General features: G+C 47.0%; 1 protein-coding gene across 1 annotated transcript in view; it reads left to right on the top strand.

Moving 5' to 3' along the window:
• Window positions 1-881: 881 nt before the first annotated feature.
• Window positions 882-13,156, top strand: part of mrc2 (mannose receptor, C type 2) — an 82,581-nt gene continuing 70,306 nt past the window's right edge. Inside the window, exon 1 of the mRNA XM_063184708.1 lies at window positions 882-1,227. Coding sequence (XP_063040778.1) covers window positions 1,104-1,227 — 124 coding nt within the window. The 5' untranslated portion in view covers window positions 882-1,103. The remainder of the gene's footprint in view (window positions 1,228-13,156) is intronic.

Here is a 13,156-nt window from a genome sequence, read left to right as displayed (position 1 = left end):
TTTTCTTAAGTTAACTGTAATCTGTGGCCAGCTACAGTGGTTCTCACCGAGTGCTGTGTCACTAAGTGAGAGGGGGCACAGGGGGACATCATCATCACAGGCCAAGATGAGGTCATGCCTATTTGTTTACTTCTGCACGGCAACTTGTGATGAGGATTGATGAAAATGAGGGTGTCTGTGGTAGCATACGCCAGAAATCACCCGGAATTACAAGCCCTTGGCCACGATGGCATCTGCTCCCTCCTCTCCACCGACCCCCTATCGTACGTTCTCAGGAGGTGTTATTTCACTTAATTTTGCCATCTTCTGCAAAAACCCTAAAGTATAGCCTACTGATCATGAGTACAGATATAGGCCTCCAATCCATTAACCTCAACCGACAGCACTAAGGCCATACAGTGAAAATCAATGTCATTCGGCGTGTGCTTGTTACCCCCATAATTGATGTTTAGAAGGAAGTGGCATGATGTTTGTACACAGCAAAGAAGAGGCATGTTTTCCTAGACCGCACAGACAACATTTCATTCCCACTCTTTGTTGTAGTCTGAAAAAACACCAATTGGAAAATAAATGTGTCCACTCTCTTATTGCTTATACTTTCCCTTCATATGTGTAAATTATTTACATGCAGTCCTTCCTAAACTGTGTGTGTGTGTGTGTGTGTGTGTGTGTGTGTGTGTGTGTGTGTGTGTGTGTGTGTGTGTGTGTGTGTGTGTGTGTGTGTGTGTGTGAGAGAGAGAGAGAGAGAGAGAGAGAGAGAGAGAGAGAGAGAGAGAGAGAGAGAGAGAGAGTGTGTGTGTGTGTGTGTGTGTGTGTGTGTGTGTGTGTGTGTGTGTGTGTGTGTGTGTGTGTGTGTGTGTGTTGTGAGTGTGAGTGGGGAACGGGTGACGCAGTGTCTGCTGCGCTCATTCACTTCGGGTTCAATAAATGACGCGCGGATAGACAACAGCCCTCGCAAGGCACGATCCCTCCACAAGAGAACTCTCTCACTCTCTCTGGTCTGCACGGAAACCTCACACACTTCTCGCTGCACCCCGTGTCTCCCCGGGACAAAGCTGGTTTCTTTCCCTTCTCCACGGTAACCGTTTCGGGCAACTGAGGGAATGCAACTCGCCGGGAAGGATCCAGATCACTGGAGACGATTATGGACCAAGAAAATCAGTTTCTGCAGTTACAGCACTTTATATTTATTGCTATTTAGTCTGGAACTAAAGAGCACGGTGTCAGGTAAGAAAACTCAACTTCTCCGGCCAATGTGTAAGACTGTTGCAGACTTTTCATTCAAGTTGAATCTCGCTAAGCCAAGCGCATTGCCCGGTAGCTACTTTTGCAGACTACCCAGCAAAAGTAACACGTTGCATCAGTAGCATGTATATGTTATTCGCTTAGCTAATCGAATTGTTTCATTGGAATTCATTTTTTGTGTTTTCTTTTTTTTAAATGTATTTGATCGTTCACTGATGCCAACGGTGCACTGATGCTGATGCGATGGAATGCCACGAAACTCCAAAATCTGAGTGGAACCAGATGTGGTCGAGGCGGGGGAGGGGGTGGAAAGGGGGAGGGGGATTTTCTCCCTTTTATGTTTTGCTTGCAGGACTGAAGTCAAAACTAGGTTAGCGAGCAGTCTCAGGACTGCTGGACTTTTCTTCCCTATCCACCAGAGCGCTTCCCGGTTGTGCTACGTGTTGCTTCAGCGCCATTTGGCATCCCTCGGGCAGATGTGACCTTTACATCCGGTTATACAATATAGAGCTGCGCCGAGTGCCTTGATGATTTCCCGGTTTTAACGCCAGGTCAAACAGGACACCTTCTGCCACGCACACCAGGAGAGACTCCTCGGTGCTGTCGTTTTAGTGCATGCATCGCTGTTCGTTGTAAACCCGTCTGTGCCATTGTCTTTCTCTTGGGGAAGTCTGTTAAGTTGGGAAAAGACTGCCATTAAACTAGTTGAGATGACAACTGCTTAACTTCTGGAGTAGTTTTTAAAAGCACAAAGGACAGCCTTGAGATCTATTCCTGGGTGGGCTAGGGCTGACCCAGCACTTAGGCTACAGTAAAGCTGGTTGATATAACGGGTTTGTTTGCAGTTCGCACTGGAGCGTGTTTCCTGTGCATAGGTCCGAGGAAGGCACTGAAGATCACTCTCTTCCACAACATTTAATAATAACAATGTAACGACTTTATTATTTAGATATGTGTCACATGTGTTGCCCCTTGTCTACTTGTCTTAAAACAGTAATGACGAGAATGGCGCAGACGTTTGCAGTGATGCACATAGGTCTGTCCTTACTACCAGTCTTTCACACACGCACACACTGTCAGTGATCCTACTTATCTTTATTGCAAGTGGTGTTTTTGACATTGGACATTTTATACATGACACAGGGCATCATTTTGCAAGATGGATGGCAGATGGATGCCCCCCCCCCACCCCGACACACACACACACACACACACATACACACACACACACACACACACACACACACACACACACACACACACACACACACACACACACACACACACACACACACACACACACACACACACACACACACACCTATTTCCATACCTTTCTATATTCTCCTGTTGAACACGTGCTGATGTATTTGAATTACAGTAAGTACTGGAGACCCAATTAAAAATACAACACATGACATGAGAAGACTACTGTAGCTTGACCTACAGTGAAATCGCACCCACAGTCGGCTGGCCGGCCTACACTCTGTGCTTAGTTTTGCAGAGGTGAATTGTTATTCTGTTCCATGCTATCATCTCAACGCTGTAAAATAGAGCCGAAACAAACACAAGATCCTGGAATTTCCTGCTTGTTTGTGTGTGTGTGTGAATGTTCGTTTCATCTGCCCAAGTGTGTGTGTGTGTGTGTGTGTGTGTGTGTGTGTGTGTGTGTGTGTGTGTGTGTGTGTGTGTGTGTGTGTGTGTGTGTGTGTGTGTGTGTGTGTGTGTGTGTGTGTGTGTGTGTGTGTGTGTGTGTGTGTGTGTGTGCGTGCGTATGTGTGTGTGCGTGCGTGCGTGTGTGTGTGTGTGTGTGTGTGTGTGTGTGCCTGTGCGTGTAAGTGCGCTTTTATGTGCTTTGAGAGCACTACATGTGTAAGCCCATTTCCCTCCAAACAAAAGCACTAACAGCACCCCCGCCCCCCATTTTGTGCTCACTGCCTTTTCTCTTCTTCTTTCTTTTTCAGTCATATGTGTTTTTCCCTCTGTCATCCTCCCTCCTTCTCCTCCCATCACACCTCTTCTCGTTTATCTCTGACTCACTCATTCTTCCTTTCCTCCTCTCCACCAAACACTCTTCCCCTTCCTATCCATCCATCCTTTCCTCCCTTTCTTTTTCTCTAAATACATTTTTAGGGGCTTTTGTGCCTTTATTTGATAGGACAGTATGAGATGTTGACAGGAAGCAAATGGGAGAGAGAGAGAGAGTGGAGGACAGAGAAATGACCCAGGGCTGGAATCGAACCCGGGTCCCCGCCGTAACAGTTCTGTGCCCTACCATTTGAGTCACGGCAGGGCCCTTCCCTCCCTTACTGTGTACACATAAAACATGCAGTGTTCATTCAACACTTTTGTTTGGTCTTTCTAGACTTTATTTTGATAGGACAGTGTGAGAGGTGGACAGGAAGCGAATTGGGACAGGTCTGCAAAGGACCGGGGCCGGGAATCGAACCCGGGTCAGCCGCATGGCAGGCGAGTGTCCTACCGGTTGGCCACGGCAGGGCCTCACAGCATTTTTTTACTGTAGTGTGTACCTTCTTCCCGGCACACCTCTTCCCTTCCCCGCCATGCCGTTCCGAGTAACTAAAGATCCCTCAAACATCTGTCTAAATACAGCCACTTCACACGGACCTCTCCCATCTCATCATCTCTACTGTCCAGGTTTGCTGTCAGCTTTGGCCAGGCCCGGGACAAAGTAGTTTGAAAAAGCCCCCACCACCCAATACATGCAATGTAATGAGGACCCAATTCTGGGCCCACCCTGCTCTCCCTTAGGGCCGGTACAACTGACCCCTTTGCCTTGTCCCCCGCCTGTCAGCTTTCCTGATCTCTGGTATCAGATCTTGGGAAACAACTTCAATTCGCTTTCTAAGTCAACATCCTGGGCCTCCTGGCTTCACAGCTCCCTGTTTTGCGGGAGCCCCATTCCCTCCCTCCGTGTGAGCCCTTTCCTCTGGGTTGTTTTGCGTGGGGCCCTCTCCTCCCCTCTCCCCCTCCTCCCTGCTCCTCTCTGACCCCTCGCAAGGTCTTCTTGGCACCGGCAGCTTTGTTTGTTGCTACTGCTATACTCAAGTGCTTATGGTGTTAATTTAATCCGGGCCTCTGCCTCTGTGTTTCGTGTCTTTCTCTCTCTCTCTCTCTCTCTCTCTCTCTCTCTCTCTCTCTCTCTCTCTCTCTCTCTCTCTCTCTCTCTCTCTCTCTCTCTCTCTCTCTCTCTCCCTGTGTCTCTGTTTTTCTCTCACTTTTTCACATTCACACTCTGACACATATAGATGGAGAAAGAGCAAGTGTGTGAGTGAATGCTCACGCATGTGTGTGTGTGTGTGATCATACTGTATGTTTGCACATGTGTGTGAATGTGTTATGCATATTATTTTTGCCTTTCCATATCAGCAGTCCCACTCCCCCCCCAACCCACCCTACTCACTCACCCTGTCCTTGCTCCCAACACCCACCGACCACCCGCCTGTCGCTGCCAAGGCCTGGGTGGGTCTGGGTTGCGCAGGGCCACTGGGTCAAGAGGGTGGGCCCCTGTGATCAGAGGAGTGGGCGAGAGAAGGGTGAGAGAGGTGATGGCAAGCCGCTGAGAGACTGAGGATGGGTTTGTGGTTGTGTTTGTGTGGGCTTGTATGCATGCATGTTTATGAATGCTCATATATGTGTGTGTGTGTGCATGCATGCATGAATGTGTGTGTGTGTGTGTGTGTGTGTGTGTGTGTGTGTGTGTGTGTGTGTGTGTGTGTGTGTGTGTGTGTGTGTGTGTGTGTGTGTGTGTGTGTGTGTGCATGCAGGCCCGCAGACAGGACAAACTGGTATGTTGTCCCGGGCCCAGGGAAACAGGGGGCCCAGAATTGGGTTCCCATTACATTGGGTAGGGTGCCCTTTCAGATGACTTTGTCCTGGGCCCAGCCAAAGCTGTCAGCAGCCCTGTGTGTATGCATGAAAGTGTTTGTGTGTGTGTGTGTGTGTGTGTGTGTGTGTGTGTGTGTGTGTGTGTGTGTGTGTGTGTGTGTGTGTATGTGTGTGTGTGTGTGTGTGTGTGTGTGTGTGTGTGTGTGTGTGTGTGTGTGTGTGTGTGTGTGCGCGTGTGTCTCAACCCTGGGTGTACAGGAGGGCGTTTGGGTTGTGACATGTTGTTCCCCTCCGCTCAGCTCCACTCTGATCTCCTCTCTCTATCTCCTCTCTCTATCTCTGTGCTATGGATCCTTTTTGCTGTTCTTGGCCACAGCATAAAACCCCTCTACTCCGCGGGAAGCAGGACCGGATTAATGCACAGGCTAGATATGGCTGCAGCCTAGGGGCCCCCACCTGCCAGGTTATCCTTAATTCCTAGCACGTAATTATGCCACTGTCTATGTAAACTTGTCGCAAAATTTGTTTTCCGGGGGGCCCCACAGCAACCATAGCCTAGGGGCCCCAGGCCTTCTTAATCCGGCCCTGGCGGGAAGCCATCTGGCACCGACGGGGGCTTCAGTAGCTAAGGCCTGTTTATGAAGAGCACGCAGGAACAGTAGAAGAAGAAGAAGAAGAAGAAGGAGAGGAGTGCAGAGGAGGAGAAGACATAGGCAGTATGATAAGTAGGGAGAGCCCGAAGACGAGAGACCCCCGGAGATGGGAGGTGTGGCTGTGGAAGGGTAGAGGTGCGTGGGTTGGTGGTTGGGTGGAGTCAAGGGTGATGGTGGTGGTGGGTGGGGGAGGTCGACATATTTTTCGTTCGTTTCTGTTTCTTTGTTTTTTGCCGTTGGCCAAATAAAGCATGAAGTCCCAAACCCTCGTCATCTGATCGGATATTAATTTGGGGGTTTATTTGTTCTCTCTTGGTGGGGTTCAGGCAGAGGTTGGAGTAACAGGACGCTGGCATGTTTAGAAGGAGCCGAGAGGTGAGGAGGGAGGGGAGGTGGCGGTGCTGCTGGTGGTGGTGTTGTTGTTGTTGAGCAAACATGGAGCTCACGGAGAGGAGAGAGGAGGGAGGAGAGAGCTCAGCACGGCACAGCTGTGGAGCTGAGAGTCAGTGTGAGAGAGTGTGGGAGTGGAGTGGCACAACACAGACAAGAGTGGCCCACATTTTACTAAAAGAGAGAGAGAGAGAGAGAGAGAAAGAGAGAGAGGTATAGAGAGAGAGATAGGTAGAGAGAGAGGTATCGAGAGAGAGAGAGGGAGGTATAGAGAGGAAGGTAGAGAGAGAGAGAGAGAGAGAGAGAGAGAGAGAGAGAGAGAGAGAGAGAGAGAGAGAGAGAGAGAGGGCGGGGGAGAGAAGACTACTGCTGACACAGCACCTGGTAGTAATTTACCTTGAGTCACATGATCCCCTGGGGGCCACCTTGAGTTTGTCAACTCTGTCCTCACAACTAACCTGCAAACCCTCCTCACTGGTCCATAAACACCCTTAGACACATCACAGACTGACAGACACACTGTGTGTGTGTGTGTGTGTGTGTGTGTGTGTGTGTGTGTGTGTGTGTGTGTGTGTGTGTGTGTGTGTGTGTGTGTGTGTGTGTGTGTGTGTGTGTGTGGTGTGGTGTGTGTGTGTGTATTTGCGTTTGTTGGTTCTTTGAGTATTTTGCAGTAATTAGATAGTTTTTGCTATTGATTTAGTTTCATATATCCGTATTTACAGTTTTTTTCAACAAGACGTTTAACATTAAACATGACACTAATTCTAATCCTGTTTGCTAATCAATGCACATAATTCCATGCGAGTTTCCATGCCTGTGTTTCTTTTTGGTTGAGTGAGAAGCTGTTTTGCATTTTGGGCAAGCAGTAGTTTAATTTGTCTGTAGCGTTTTTTGGGATGAAACACTGCAAGTGTGAAAGATGTGTGTAAGCAATTTACAAAAACAGCAACAAAGAGCATGATTAGAGGTCGTGGGGCTTTGTGATCATGCGTATGGGTCACACCAACAAAGGAGGTTTAACACAATATGCTTGTTTAAAACACAGATGCTGTTTCAGGCGTTTGGTTAAATGGACAGTTTGTCATTCCTTAGCCTACATGTTGGTGAGGGGCAGCCATGGGGCAGCCATGGCTCAGTGGTTATAGAGTGCTGACATTTAGACCAGAGGTTTGCAGTGTCAAATCCCACCCTTAGCAGCACCTTCACCCATGGCTGAAGTGCCATTGAGCAAGGCACCTTACTCCACATTGCTCCAGGGCCTGTAACCAATACCCTGAACCTAAATAAATGTAAATTGCTTTGGAGACAAGCGTCAGCTAAGTGAAATGTAATGTAATGTACAGTAATGTAATGTAATGTGAGGGTGAAAATTGTGCCCATCCCAGGAAAAGGTGCAGGACAAAGGCTTACTGAAAGTTTGGAGTGAGGAAGTCTGCACTCTTAAAATCCCTTTTTCTTAGATATAGTCGAAACATAATCAGGCTATGGAATAAAACATCAAATAAAAAAAGGATTTTAAGTGTCCTCACTCCACACAACGTCTAGCCTACATGTTGATGATGTAAACAACAGCATTGTCTCAGATCTCACTCCTACTGCTTTAGGCAGAAGTTTTCAACAGTAAAATATTCCAGCATTCATTTCTTTTCTTTTTTTGTGGCCTCATCGTTAACACCTTGGATTACTGTGGTAAACATAAACAAGCATCTATTTTTGGAAGCAGATGGTCGGAATGTATTTTTCTTTTTCTTTTTTTCCCCTCTTTTCCCTGGCCTTGGGTGTGAGTTGGAAGGTGATGTGGCGTCTCAGGGTTGGTGTTATCTCCTGATGCGTGCCGACAGGAGTTGCTATTGGACGGAGTCCCTGGATGCTCAGCTTGCCGCTTGCCGCTCGCCTTCTGACACGTGTTCACGCAGCAGCTGCCGTTCTGGCTACAAAACGCATTCGGTTTCCTTCGCGTGTTGCTTTGATGATAAATGCACATATATTTATATATTTCTTTCTTTCTTCTCCTCTACACAATGTGAAACCCACACTTGGACGCCTGATAGAGCATTCATCCCACCCCACTAATCCTCTCAATCCACTCTCACGGCTAACGGCCAAACAGACGTTTCTCTCTCTCTCTCCTTCTCTCTCTCTCTCTGTCTGTCTGTCTCTCTCTCTCTCTCTCTCTGTCTGCCTGTCTGTCTGTCTCTCTGTCTCTCTCTCTCTGTCTCGGAGATGGTAGTGGGAAAGTAGTTAAAGCAACGTTTCACTTTAAAGGCATCCATGTGTCTGACGAAATGAGGTAAGCAGTGCGAGCTAGCGGTTGGTCCGGGTTTGGTCGATGGCTGGTATGATGATTGGGCTGGATGTTTGGCCGGTGGGGGGTGGAAGGGGGTGCAGCCGCGCGGGCGGGCGGATGGACGGACGGGTTGGTGGCATCTGGTTTGTGTTAACCCTGCTTCCGCACCCCAGGGCCCAGCTTCCACTGCCCTGAATACCAGACCCACAGAGAGCTGCTACAAGGTCCATGAGCCTCCACTCCTCTCCTCTCCTCTCCTCTCCTCTCCTCTCCTCTCCTCTCCTCTCCTCTCCTCTCCTCTCCTCTCCACTCCTCTCCACTCCACTCCACTCCAATCCTCTCCTCTCCTCTCCTCTCCTCCTCTCCTCCCCTCTCCTCTCCTCTGCTCCCCTCTCCTCTGCTCTCCCCTCCTCTCCTCTCCTCTCCTCTCCTCTCCCCTCTTCTCCTCTCCCCTCCTCTCCTCCTCTCTCCTCTGCTCCCCTCTGCTCTCTTCTCCTCTCCTTTCCTCTCCTCTCCTCTACTCTGCTCCCCTCTGCTCTCTTCTCCTCTCCTCTCCTCTCCTCTGCTCTCCCTCTGTCAGACACCCACACCCTGTACACTACCACAGCAGCCAAGATCAACATTATGCAATCCACGCTCCCCCTGGGAGACAAGAAGGGCATGGCAGAGAAAGATCAAACTCCACACAGAGCTCTGGAAGCAGCTTGTCACTGCACTGCACTGGGGCTGGGCCTGGGGGATCTTCATGGTGCCATCCTCCTTACACTCAGTCAGTGGAGATGGCTCTGTGTGTGTGTGTGTGTGTGTGTGTGTGTGTGTGTGTGTGTGTGTGTGTGTGTGTGTGTGTGTGTGTGTGTGTGTGTGTGTGTGTGTGTGTGTGTGTGTGTGTGTGTGTGTGTGTGTGTGTGTGTGTGTGTGTGTGTGTGTCTCTGTTTGTGTCTGTGTCTGTGTCTGTGTCTGTGCTGCGTTGTATTGTGCTACTCAAAGACACCAAAGCCCCCTGATGACTGTACTACAGACACAATAGCTTCTTAAAACATGTGTGCTGCCAGGCTGCTGCAGGGGATGCGGATTGAGGGGATTGTACCAATGTGATTGATTTTATTCCCAAATTATCAATCTGGTGGCAGGTAGCTACAGTGCAGATACGATGACTTGTGCATAGATATCATACATGAAAACGAGCAGAACGCCATGCGAAAACGTTGATTTTGATGCCTCCACCCACCTAGTGTCATATCACTGTGCAATTGTGTGCTTCCTAAACCTTATGTGAACCATAGAGTCATCACAAATCACAGTATCACTCTACAAATCATACTAGTCGTTGTGCAACCAAAAGAATGTTGGTCATCTTGAGAGCGTTGGCTAAAATTGAACCAGTTCATGTGTCTATTGTTGGTACACAAGATTTTGGTTCAAAAGTTATCGTGCAAACAAAAACCTGTGAGGGGTGGACAGACGCTCAGACTCATGGACTCACAGACTCGTGCATGGCTGGACGACCAAACATGCCTCCAGCCTGTACTGATCGGCTGGGCAGATGCATAATAAAAGTGGACTAATCCATACAGAGGATGTATTAACCAGTAGAATGGTTAATGGATCCATTCAGAACTGACTGTTGTTTTTGGAATTGTGACCGTTGTGTTATGTACACAGCAGAAAAAAACATTGTATTCCTTAGAGTTTTTAAATAGCAGTCGGAATTACACATTTAGATACATTTGTACTTACAAAACTTTCCCCCACACTCATTTGATGCTCTGCAGAGCCTGGACACTACAGTAATGACTGTTGTTATGCAAGAAACAGACTCCACTGTGGAACAGTACGGTTGCCTCCATTACGGCTGTAGCCTGTGTATGTGGACATTATCAGCTGGGGAGTGCCACATGTGAAGTGGAGTTGCTGATAATCAATACTGGCAGCAGAACAGGCCCACGTTATTGCTTTTGGCTGAGAGGGCAAGTTGTGTGGGATGGGAGGAATGCAGTCGCAGTCGCAACAAATCACACAGGGCTCACTTGTAAAAGAGAATTTTATTCTCAATGTGATTTTATTTCCCTGGTTAAATAAAGGTAAAATAAAAAAATAAAAATAAAAACAGTAAAATGTTCAATGTTAATGCAACAGTGAGAGAAGCACTCTGGGACCAATTTACAAATTCATCATATTAAATTGAATTCCTATGTGTTCTAGTAGTATTGTGTTTGGTAACACTTTCTATGAAGACCATATCTACAGCGCATTATGAACGCATTTATGGGAAATTATAATGCGCATTATAATTACTTAGACACTGAGAGCACTGATGATGGCAACAGCCTGAAACGTCTGCTCTACCCTGCTCTAATAAAAATACTCCTTGTGCTTGACCTTTGTGTCTTGTTTAGTGTGCGAACCTGCTCCTACCTTACATTCTACTTCTTTTGGGTCCACGCACCTAGTTAATTTTTGCAACATCTAGAACGCAACAATACCCCTACCTCCATTATAATTACTTACAAAGTGTTGCAAAGTGCACAGACCTGGATGATAAACTCATGATAAGGACTGTAGCATTAAGATGCTTTAATGTTTCATGTGAGATCATAAGTCGTCAATGTGTGCTCTAAGTAAAGTGAAGTTCATATGGATGCATCTATAATGCAGCACATAAAGCATCATCCAGGCTTGTGCATAGAAGGCTATGAGTACTCATAATGCACTGTGAGCCCCATCAGGCAGCCTGTAGTTTATATCCAATCACAAGCACTCATAACACCCTTGGATTTATAACACATTTTAAGCTAGATTCATGGTTATTCACACAACTGTTAGCATAAAGCATCATGAAACATCATGGGTGTAGTCGTAATGCGTTGTAAGTCATTATAATGCGCATTATAAATTGATATATATCTTCATAGAAAGTGTTACCCTGTGTTTTTCACTGTGCAGAATCTACTTCTGTACTTGTGATTTCTTGCATACCTGCATTTAAAGCATCATTAAGCCGTTTCCCCTTCAATCACCCTACAGGTCTGGGGTCGATTTCTGGAACGTTAGCATGCTTTCACAGATTTACTTTCTGAGTATCTACCCTCTTCAAGCCGAAATGCCCAGAGAAATATGGCTACTTTGCTGAGTCCGTACAGCTACTTACTTTCTCCTCTCTAAAGTGTGTGAGCATGGAAGCAACAGGAGACAAGCAGGAATAGCCCTTCTGATGTGGAATTGCCTCATACTCAAACTACACTGGCTCGTCTACAAAATAAAATGTGGTTATAGGCAACAAAGGGTTGCAAAGCATATTCGTGGGTGCTTTCCAACTCCCTTACAAGTTGAACGAACCACAGAAGTGATTATGCGAACATTATTTTAAGATTTTTTTTTTTTTTTTTTTTAAGTATTGAGACTTAGTGTTGCTTTAAGGTTTTGTGTGTTGGAGGATGATGGCTCCTTTGGATGTGTCTGGGCATGTGCAGCGTGAGCTGGAGGGCAACTGAGGTCTCTCAGAGCTGTTGCCCGTCCCGCAGAAGGACAGCTCTGGGATTTGCGTTCCTCACTCACACAGATTTCTTTCTCTCTCTAAAGCTTATAGGGTTCAAATCGCGTTGTGGATTTTTCCACAAGTCTTTTGTTGCCAGGCTTTGTCTCTCTCTCTCTCTCTCTCTCTCTCTCTCTCTCTCTCTCTCTCTCTCTCTCTCTCTCTCTCTCTCTCTCTCTCTCTCTCTCTCTCTCTCTCTCTCTCTCTCTCCTTCTCCATCACACTCTCTCTCTCTCTCCTCTCTGTCTTTTTTCTGCTGCTGCTTTACAGTCTTATTGCATCATAATGAGAGAACAGCTTTGCAAGGCATTTCTGTCTGTCTGCCTGTAATCACTAGCTGCGTTTAGCGGCAACAATGTGCAACAATCAGACTTGTGCAGGAACGGGCATCAATTACAGTTGATTACACTCCTAAGCCCTCACAGTGTGCAAGAAACGAAAGGATACAGAGGAGTAGAGAGAGACAGAGAGACAGAGGGGTAGGCAAGTGATGAATACAAAAAAGAAAGGGAGAGGGAAAATACCAACGCTGACAGAAAGAAAGGATAATATCTAGCAATTGTCACACACACACAAGCAGACAAAGTAAAAGTAATACGTAGCTATCTCTTCCCATCTGCACAGTCACTTCGGCTTCAGAGTGTTGTGTGAAGGCCTTTACCATACCCCCGCGGACAGGGGGGGGCGACGGCTCCACACTTCTCCACTTGACTTGTTGACTTGAATACACCCGCAGGAGGTGGAGACTGAAGGAGGGCAGCAGGGTGGGGGGGTGCGGTGGGGGAATGAACAGAACTCACTCAGTGGAGTGAATGAATGTGTTAGAGAATGAATGAGTGAGCAGCAGCAAGACAAGTCAAGTGGCTTCACCTCGTTTTGTTTGTAGAGCCCATTTGAAAATGGGAGAGGACAGGTGAAGGAGACTCTGATAAATAAACAAGTAATATACAACTGTATTAGTATCAATATATAAAGTAGCAAAACAGAGACGTTTGCTTGAACAAGTACTTGCTTGTTTAGACAATTGGCATGCTTGAGAACAGTGAACTTAGAGTATCATGTAACATGCTAATATGACAGGAGAAAATAAAATGACATACAGTAATTACTCAAACACAAATAAACAATGTCAAAACGGAAATGGAATAAGATATATAGAGAAATAAATGATTGAAACATTCTTAGATAAGGTTAAGACAT

This window comes from Engraulis encrasicolus, chromosome 2, assembly GCF_034702125.1.
Source record: "Engraulis encrasicolus isolate BLACKSEA-1 chromosome 2, IST_EnEncr_1.0, whole genome shotgun sequence".
NCBI classification, from domain to species: domain Eukaryota; kingdom Metazoa; phylum Chordata; class Actinopteri; order Clupeiformes; family Engraulidae; genus Engraulis; species Engraulis encrasicolus.
The sequence above is the reverse complement of the archived record's forward strand: the minus strand, read 5'-3'. Positions and strand labels throughout refer to the sequence as shown.